Source organism: Meleagris gallopavo, chromosome 1 (assembly GCF_000146605.3).
Source record: "Meleagris gallopavo isolate NT-WF06-2002-E0010 breed Aviagen turkey brand Nicholas breeding stock chromosome 1, Turkey_5.1, whole genome shotgun sequence".
In the NCBI taxonomy this organism is placed as follows: Eukaryota; Metazoa; Chordata; class Aves; order Galliformes; family Phasianidae; genus Meleagris; species Meleagris gallopavo.
Genome location: NC_015011.2, coordinates 161617901 through 161627266, shown reverse-complemented (window position 1 = coordinate 161627266; position 9366 = coordinate 161617901). Strand labels below are relative to the sequence as shown.

General features: G+C 41.6%; 1 protein-coding gene across 1 annotated transcript; it reads left to right on the top strand.

Annotated features, from left to right (window-relative positions):
* Positions 1 to 6: 6 nt before the first annotated feature.
* On the top strand, positions 7 to 9075 carry SPRYD7 (SPRY domain containing 7). Its single transcript, XM_010728793.1, has 5 exons — positions 7 to 156; positions 652 to 768; positions 2873 to 3039; positions 4734 to 4836; positions 7843 to 9075. Exons 1-5 carry the CDS (start codon positions 51 to 53, stop codon positions 7938 to 7940), a joined length of 591 nt encoding a protein of 196 aa, XP_010727095.1. The 5' UTR covers positions 7 to 50; the 3' UTR covers positions 7941 to 9075.
* Positions 9076 to 9366: the final 291 nt, after the last annotated feature.

Below are 9366 nucleotides of genomic sequence, written 5' to 3'. Positions count from 1 at the left end.
GCGCTTCGGCCCGGCTCGGCCCGGCTCGGCTCGGCTCGGCCCGGCCAGCTATGGCCGCCTCCGTCTTTTGCTGCCTCCGCTGGTGCCGGGATGGCGGTGCCGGTCACATCCCGCTGAAGGAGATGCCGGCCGTGCAGCTGGACACGCAGCGTATGGGTGAGCGGAGCGGCCTCCGTGGCTGTGAGGGGCGGCGGGGCTGAGAAGAGCGGGAGGCGAGGAGAGGCACCGCGGGGCTGCTGCAGGGCCCGTGCTGTGCTCTGGGCACCGGGAGGCGAAGGCTCCTGCCACGGAAGAGAACCTCGTGTTGTTTTATTTTCAGACTGAGTGTGGGCTCAGTGCTTCCTCACAGGGAGCCTCTCGGTTAAATTGTGCGTTCTGCCTCTGATGTGGGCCGGTGTGCTGTCCCAAACTCCCTATCTGAAATTAGAACGGCATATGGGTTTTAAATTAAATAAAACCCAACTGAAAGATGAGCCAGCCCATGAACTTCCCTCTGTTTCATAGTTCAAAGCGTGGCCCGTCGTAATTCTCACGGACTAATGAAGATGTGCTTGGGGCTGTAAGAACAAACATCTTGGTGTTGAGGGCTTTTAAGGGCTCTTGCAGATTTCTGAAAGAGTTTTGAAGTTTTGCTTTTCTTTCTTTTTGCAGGAACAGATGTGGTCATTGTTAAAAATGGCAGAAGGATATGTGGCACTGGAGGCTGCCTCGCCAACGCGCCCCTACATCAGAACAAGAGTTATTTTGAGTTTAAAATTCAGTCCACAGGTTAGTCAGCAAAAACTTCTAACTTGGAAGGTGTAGCAGGTTACTGTGTGGTCGTGTCTCAGGTGCCGAGCATGTGCATCTGTCCAGTTGCATCCTTGAACTTTGTGAACGTCAGAGACTCTTATAAATGGGTATTCAGAAAAGGAAGTTGGTTTGTTTGTTTTTTAATTGAGATTCTGCAATATTGAAAAGAATGGTAAGTGAACTTGTTAACTAAAGGAGTGCCAACATTAAGACGGCACATGTATACTATTACATGCGTGCTTTTTGGTTGACATATTATAGAAACAGACTAGGGAAGTAATCCTGCCCCTGTACTTAGCATTGGTGAGGCCTCACCTCGAGTACTGTGTTCAGTTTTGGGCACCTCAGTACAGAAAGGCCACTGAGGTGCTGGAGCAGGTCCAAAGAAGGGCAGCAAGGCTGGGAAAGGGCTTGGAGAATATGTCCTATGAGGAGAGACTGAAGGAACTGGGGCTGTTTAGTCTGGAGAAGATGAGGATGAGGGGAGGCCTTATTGCTCTCTTCCAATATCTGAAAGGTGCTGGGTAAGGATTATTTGCACCCAGCTTGGAGGGCAGGCAGTGTGAGCACAGATCTGTCTAAAGCACCTCATGCTCAAAAGAGTTGTTTAGTTTTAAACTACGTATAAACCCCAGTTCAAGCAATTTTACTGTCCTTTTTGTCAGAGGGGGAGAATCAACTGCAGCTGTTGTTCACATATGGCTGTTATTCACACAAGTGCATTATCCATGCTCCTCTACGTTAGAAAAACTGTAAATAAACTTTTCTTGTCCCTCTGAGTCCTGTCTCATCTATTCCTGTGCCCCAAGGAATAGATTGTATAGATTGTAGACCCCAATTGTAGACTACTCAGCCTAAAACTTAGATTTGCAGTCTACCAGGAGTCATCTAGCCTGGCTATTAGAAAGATTTTCGAAGTCTAATCTGACTCTTGTTCAGATTTATGTCCTTTTCACTCTGGACTTGTAAGTAATAGAATAAATTGTTCTGCATTTTTTTCTTTTGAAACTTGATTTATTTTTGCTTCATTTTAGTCTTGTATAGGTTAAGCAGACCTAGTCTTTTCTTCAACTGCTTAGTAGTTCGCATTTTTCCTTTTTTTAAATTGGTTTTCATGTTTCTTGTAGAATTTCTCTAATTGGCCTAATTCATCATAGGGTACAATGCTTAAAATGGCTGCTATGCTCCAGCTGCAGTGGACATCCTTCACATCCTTTGCATATATTTCCTTTATACATGTCTTACAACCAGAATTTGTTCATAGCTTTAAACTGAGACAGGGGAGGTTTAGGTTAGGTGGTAGGAGGAAGTTTTTCACCCAGAGGGTGGTGACGCACTGGAACAGGTTGCCCAAGGAGGTTGTGGATGCCCCATCCCTGGAGGCATTCAAGGCCAGGCTGGATGTGGCTCTGGGCAGCCTGGTCTGGTGGTTGGTGACCCTGCACATAGCAGGGGGTTGAAACTAGATGATCTCTGTGGTCCTTTTCAACCCAGGCCATTCTGTGATTCTGTGACTCACACTCAACAGGTGCTCTGTGATAACCCTCAAATTATGTTAGTTGGTTGCCAAGCCACTGTTGTGTCTGTGCTATTCATTATTCCTACCTAACTGCTCATCTTTGTAATTCAGAACAAGGAAACGCATGTTTCAGACCTCTTAGCCAATGTATCAGGTTCATTTAAAAATGAATAGCTTGCACTCCTGGCAGGCTGATATCAACGGTGCATTTAATAAGCACGTTGTGGTGGTATTTAAGTCAGGTTGTTTCAAATTGAGTTGTTCACAAATCCATCCTAGCTAGATTTGTTTTTCACATCCTCCTAGATTTTCATTGTTGGTTTCCAGTGTGTTTTGAGAGTAGAAGTTAAGTTTAGTGGTTGGGAGTCTCTGGATCCTTATTTTTCAAGATGGATACTGTTTTTCTTCAATCTTTTGTGACTGCTGGTACTTCCAGTATAAGCCTACTGGTAGTACTTCTTTGGCACTTGTTAAGAACATACTCTTTATGCTGTCCTACTTCAGTCAGACAGTCTAAATCATGCATATTTATTTTCTTACCATGTTAATGTCTCATTCTAGGCATTTGGGGTATTGGAGTTGCAACCCAGAAAGCAAACTTGAATCAAATTCCACTTGGCCGGGATGTCCATAGCCTGGTGATGAGGAATGATGGAGCTCTGTACTACAACAACGAGGAGAAAAACAGACTACCAGCCAACAGTTTGCCACAGGAGGGCGATGTGGTGGTGAGTTTCTTTGTGCTTTGTTATCTTCCCTTGCTGTTCCCACATTTCTCTTATTTACAGCTGTGTGGTCAGACTGACTGTTTTGGTCGAGTTATTGTTTGGCTCTTGTCTCACAGTTTGGAGAGCATAGATATAAACTCTTGTTGTGTTTGACTGGATCAGCAGCCTGGACATAAGTGGGCTTTGTTCTGAGCATTATAGAATCATTTTTGGGTTGGAAGGTACCCTTAAAGGTCATCTGGTCCAGCTGCCCCACAGTGGATAGGGACACCTACAGCTCAATCAGACTATGTTTCTGAGTGGAGAACCAATTTTACCAGCATTTGAACAGCAGTCTCTAATCCTTTGCTGTAATCTGGTGTCTAGCTGGCTGATAAGTCCCATCACAGGGGTTCTGCATTGGTCCAGTGAGATTTCTCTGAACAAACAGTGTGCTAGAATGCATTGCATAGTCATATTCCATGCCCTGCTCAACTCAGGATCCCATAACTGACTGGTTAATGATTAGAATGATTGAACTGAGCAGAGATTGGTCCTGGGTGACAGAAGGATTGATTTTTTTTTAGCCAAATGCAGAGAAGGAGAGAGATATTACATGGGGATTAAGTGGAAAAAGGGTAACATTCACTGGGAAGATGACTGAAAAGCGAGAGCAAATTGAGAATCCAAAAGTTTTTGTACTTTGCTGTGCCAGGTTTCCCAAAATATCTGGGTGACTTTGTGTTCTGTTTTATTGCTTTCATGTTCTCAGTGTCCCTTTAGAGATTTATTTTCAAAAATACTTGGGAGCATATCACTGCTACTTTTTCTTGCTAGGTAATCTGGCTTCTGAAAAGCAGTGATTAGAAATATCATCTATAGAAGCCCTAAACAGTTCAAGCTGCCTCCTCCACCCTTTACCTGCAGACTCTATGTTATTCTTTTAATCCCCTTCTGACATCATTTTCTTGGAGGGCTGGAGATTGTGTCAGGGTTTGGTTAAACTCTGTAGTCTTGAACAGCTTCAAACAATTGATCACAGAACTGAAGGTGATGTGTCATTTGGTAACTCCCCAGTTGTCGTAAATTTCGATTTATTGTGTTCTGTCATGGAAATCGATTCTGAAGCAGTGCCTGACAACACAAATTGTCATACTCAAACGTACCAAAACAATTGCTTAGCTGACAAATAAGTAATTTATTACCTTGCTAGTGCTTGCTTTCTGCTCTGTGGTGAGCATATTTATAGCGTTGTGTATGAAACCATGGTCTGTTACTGCTGGCAGAGAAAATGAGCTGAGAGCGGCTTCCATGCATGGCTATGGACAAATACACAAATAGCATCCTTATTTATTACAGTTGTTCCCATGGAAAGATACAAACAAGAAGACTGCAAAATGCTTGTTATTCTCAATTACTAGAATTGTTGTGATTCTTTACCTTGTTGTGGAATAGTCAGGGAATCCGTGTTGTGAGCCAGCCTCGTTAAGATACAGCGTGTGATACTGTTTTCAGTGTGCACTAAGGAATCCTGCTGTTCCTCATACTTATTGACTTCAAGTCCTTTGCAGGAGTATTTCAGGTGAAGTGTTCTAGGATGCTGTGGTTTGCATAACAGTGTTAAAATCTGCCCGTGGCTGAAAAGTTGAGTAGTGTTCTTATATGTATAAACTTGTTGATGGTATTTGGTTTTGTCAATCTTTTGTGTTTCGTAGGGCATCACATATGACCACGTAGAATTAAATGTATATTTAAATGGGAAGAACATGCACTGTCCAGCTTCAGGTATCCGAGGGACTGTCTATCCAGTTGTCTATGGTAAGTCAGAGATTTTCAAACTGTTTTATATTATGGACATTGTTTTTGCACCAGGTCTAATTTGTGAATTCTTCTCCTCACTTAGATGGAACGCATATCTTTCCAGTCACACATCTGTCATTTATTTTGACAATGAAAGCAATTACCTACATGGAAATACAAACCTAGGGGATAAAGAGGTGTATTTTCACTTCATTTGCAATGCTGTTAATAGCCAGAACACAAAGAACATTGCTTCCTAGCAAAGTATCCACCTTCAACAAGCAGGGATGTTACTGCAACTGGTCTATAAATGGCCAGTTAAAAAAAACCTATGAAGGGATGAAAGAAAGAATAAGAACAAATTCAACATAGCGTAGCTGTGTGAGCTAATCTAGTTTATCTCTGAAGCTTGATGTTTATGCCTGTTAATTCCACATACTTGATAAGTGCTTTCAATGTTAAATACAAATAGATACTGAATTGCCATCTGTATTCTCATACAGAAGTAATAACTGTCATGCAGTACCAGTACAGCTGCTTGCTGTCTAGTGGGACAGCTTCTTTCCTACATTACCAAAATGAAACCCAGTTCTGAAATCCAGCAACTGTTGCAAGGGTTGTGGTAGCTGCTTTGCCAGCAGCCGTCAATGCAACAGAGCAGTTTTGAGCAAGGAATAAATACCATGTCCAATTAATCCCTGCACAGGCAGTTTAAGAAAGAATTTTTGAATTATGGAAGCTGGAATTTGGCCAAGACATGTGTTAACAATTTACTCTTCTAGAACTTGGCGGTGTTTTTGTAGTTCCCAAGTAGTCAGAATTCTGTTTAACATCTCGTCTGAAAGGCAGCACTTCCCCTTGTTCACTGTATAATCTATGCTGTACTCTGGGTTGCCTTATAGTTTACAGCAAATGATAACTGCTCATCGGATTCCCTTTACTACATCTGCAGGCATCTCCAGTTTATTTTTGCTCCCGTGCGAGAGCTTAGTCTGAGTAGTATCCCCCATCTGAGCTCACTTACCTCTTGAGATACCATTAGCTATGTGATGTGGATAATTAGTTCATTTCATGGTCGATTCCCACTAATATCTTGACACGTTCTTAATACTGCATTTTATGAGCAGGAAGCAGATACTGTTAGATATGCCACAGAGCCTTCCAAGTCTGTAAATCCAGACTTACACCTTTCCAAGCTATTAAGAATGGAAATTGTTTTCACATTGTTATTTTATGATGTGTGCTTAAGCCACATGATGGCGCTGCTAAAATGCTGTGGCAGACAATAGCTGCCCTGCAGCACTGCTCCTGACCAGCTGGGCCAGCAGCAGGAGAATAGCTGCTGTGTAATAGCCGATTCTTTCTTCTTCCCTTTAGTCTAGAAGTGGTGTTAAAGAATGCTGGTTGCTTTCAGTAAACATTTGGTGACATGTCATCCTATTGTAGATCTTTTTTTCTCACTTCAAGTTCTGTGCAGTGGCATTTTGTTTTGCCAGACTCTTGTTATCATCTTCTAGAAGTGGGCGTGATTTTATAATAATCATCATGTTTCCTCTGTATTGCTATAACAACTGAAGCCTGCAAATTGATTTTGCATGGCTCTTACTTGCTATAAATTCTAAATACAAACATCCTTTTAATGTGAACTTCTGGTCGGGGGAAGGATTAGAGTACAGAAGAGAGTTTCTTAAGCATTTGCCCCATCCGTAATTCAGAGTGCATCTATAATGATAGGACAAGGGAGAATGGTTTTAAACTAAGACAGCAGAAGTTTAGGTTAGATATTAGGAGGAATTTTTTCACACAGAGGGTGGTGATGCACTGGAACAGGTTGCCCAAGGAGGTTGTGGATGCCCCATCCCTGGAGGCATTCAAGGCCAGGCTGGATGTGGCTCTGGGCAGCCTGGTCTGGTGGTTGGTGACCCTGCACATAGCAGGGGGGTTGAAACTGGATGATCATTGTGGTCCTTTTCAACCCAGGCCATTCTGTGATTCTGTGTCTTTTCTAAAAGAAACACAGTGGATCAGGCGAACACAGCATCATGTCTGACAGTGTAAAACAGAAAAGTGAACTTGAAGCTTGCTCCCTGCAACCTTCAGGCATTTATGCATAAGTGAGATATAAACTCTGTATAAATGCTGCAGAACTGTACGTATGTATTGATAGGAGTTTTGACTGATCGTTGGAGGGAAAAATTCCTGTTGTAGCTCTGAGACATCTAAATTTCAAAGCCAGCTTTGGAGATGAAGCTCTTCTGTTTTGATCTAATATTATTTACCAGGTTTGTCTTAGAAAAATTCTATTTGGAAGAGAGCTTGCTTTTTTGTCCAGTTGGGTATTCCTATTTGCTAAAGCAATATGTGAAAGTTTTGTTGTGAAAATCCTTAGCAATTTTCTTTTGATTTTATATACAAAAAGCAACAGTTGTGTATATGGGAGGTTGAAAACTTGGAGAGGTATTTTAATAAGCATTGACTTCCAACTTAAAGACGCAGCCAAGGAGGCTCTGTGTGTATCAAATCCTAGAGCAGCAGTCTGACACCAACCACTGCAGACATCTGAAATCTTTTAAACCTCCAGAAAAATCACTGTAGACAGCTGAAAGCCTATAAACCTCCAGCAAAATTAATAAGTGAACAGGAAAAATATACAGCTGGGAGCTGACTACCCTGCGGTGCGTATTTAGTAGTGTTCTTACTCAACAGATTTACAGAGAAATAGAGTAGAAAATTTGAATGGAACTGCCTGAAGCTCTGCTAGCACTCCCAGTGAAATCAGAGGTAGCATTCTCCTTGCCTCAGCAAGGATTGCTATCGAGAAGAGTAAACAGCAGAAAAGAGAGACAATTTCATCTCATTATGTATGTGTAAAGGACTTCACTGAACTTGTTGAAGAGAATTATTTCAACTGTGTTACGTGTACGTAAATATTCCTCCTGTTTTGAGTACAGTAAGATGGCATAATAGGAGATGAAACTGTAAGAGTTCCTTCTCTAATTCCTTTTGTTTGATTCTTTTCTGCAGTTGATGACAGTGCCATTCTGGATTGTCAGTTCAGTGAATTTTATCATACTCCTCCACCAGGGTTTGAAAAGATCCTCTTCGAACAGCAAATCTTCTGAATGTCAACGTGGTGAACATTTGCACCCTGCACTGTTTTAAAAACAAACAAACAAAAAGCTTTTTCACCTTAAATAAAGCTTCACGTGTTACCTTTAGGAAACATATCTGTATTTTTAGTAAGTACTCGTGACCGTTGTCTGCAGAATTAAGGTGTTAACTGCAACATCAGATAATTGTGTTGCAAAGACTAGATTTCTGGCAGTGTTTTGTTGTTGCAAAAACCAGTGTTTTGAACCAGGTTTTTTTTCTGATTGATACTTGATGCATAAGGAGACTAAGGGATATAAATGACACCAGTGTTCAGTATTCTGGATGAACTGGAGCTCTGTAAAGCCTGTAGTTCTTATGCATATGATAGCTTTGGAGATTGAAAGTTCTCATGATTTTTTCCCAACTTTTTCCATACAGAAGTTACGTACCTTGTTAAAAGGAAGTACTGTGTTTCTAGTCTGTACTTTGGAATTGTAGTGTCCTGGTTGTGCACAGTGACTAATACACGATGGCATAACTAGCAGCTAGGTATTTTTTCCTTTGCAAGGTGTAATTTAATCCATTCCCTTGATCTTAAAATGGCAAATATGTATTTCTCCTAGCTTTTCAATTGCTTTCAACTGTGACAGGTAATAGGATACATTTGAGTAATACTTCAAATACTGTTCTGTTGAACCTTAACAAAGTAAACCTGAACACCACCTGTATTTTTTTTTTTTGAGGACCGCAGCGCCGTGTTACTCCGATAGCAAAGTAAGAACTGATTGCTTAGTTTGGGTGTGTGAAGGGTATGAGATGTTCTGGTGAAGCCTTACTTGTACACATTATTCTTTTATGGAATATCTTATTTAATTTCTTGTGAATGATTTATAAATGACGAGTGGCGAAGACATTGTTTTAAAATGTGATGCCCGTAAATATAAATTGAGATGCTTCTCCCTATCCCCCCCCTCATTGTCATGTATTTAATATACTGCCTAGAAGAACTGTAAAGAAAAACCTTCATACTGGATGTTTGTTTCTTGGTTTTGGCCTTTCCTGGGTTGAGGCATTTGCATACAGGAATTATTTATTTAAATATTTTTTAGAAATGATCTGATTCTGAAATTTTCAAATACAGCTTTCTCAAAGCCTCTCACCTTACGGTTTTCTGCATCTTGTCTTTTCATTCTGGGCGGTCCATTTTCCTTCTGTTCCGCCTTGCTGTCACGTGGCAGTATGAAACTGCTCCCAGAGAGTGGTCAGGCACTGGAATGGCTGCCCAGGGAGGTGGTGGAGTCGCCGTCCCTGGCAGTGTTCAAGAGGCGTCTGGATGAGGAGCTGTGAGATATGGTTTAGTGCTTGTGGTAGCAGTGGTGATGGGAGGATGGTTGGACTAGATGATCTTGTAGGTCCTTTTCAACCTTGTGATTCTATGATTCTGTGATTTGATTC

Bases quoted from the DNA above. Each gene is read 5' to 3' on its own strand.
- SPRYD7 (XM_010728793.1), top strand. From the start codon at position 51: ATGGCCGCCTCCGTCTTTTGCTGCCTCCGCTGGTGCCGGGATGGCGGT. The intron at 3,040-4,733 runs GTGAGTTTCTTT...TGTGTTTCGTAG, and splicing joins CACAGGAGGGCGATGTGGTG to GGCATCACATATGACCACGT. The intron at 4,837-7,842 runs GTAAGTCAGAGA...TCTTTTCTGCAG, and splicing joins TGTCTATCCAGTTGTCTATG to TTGATGACAGTGCCATTCTG.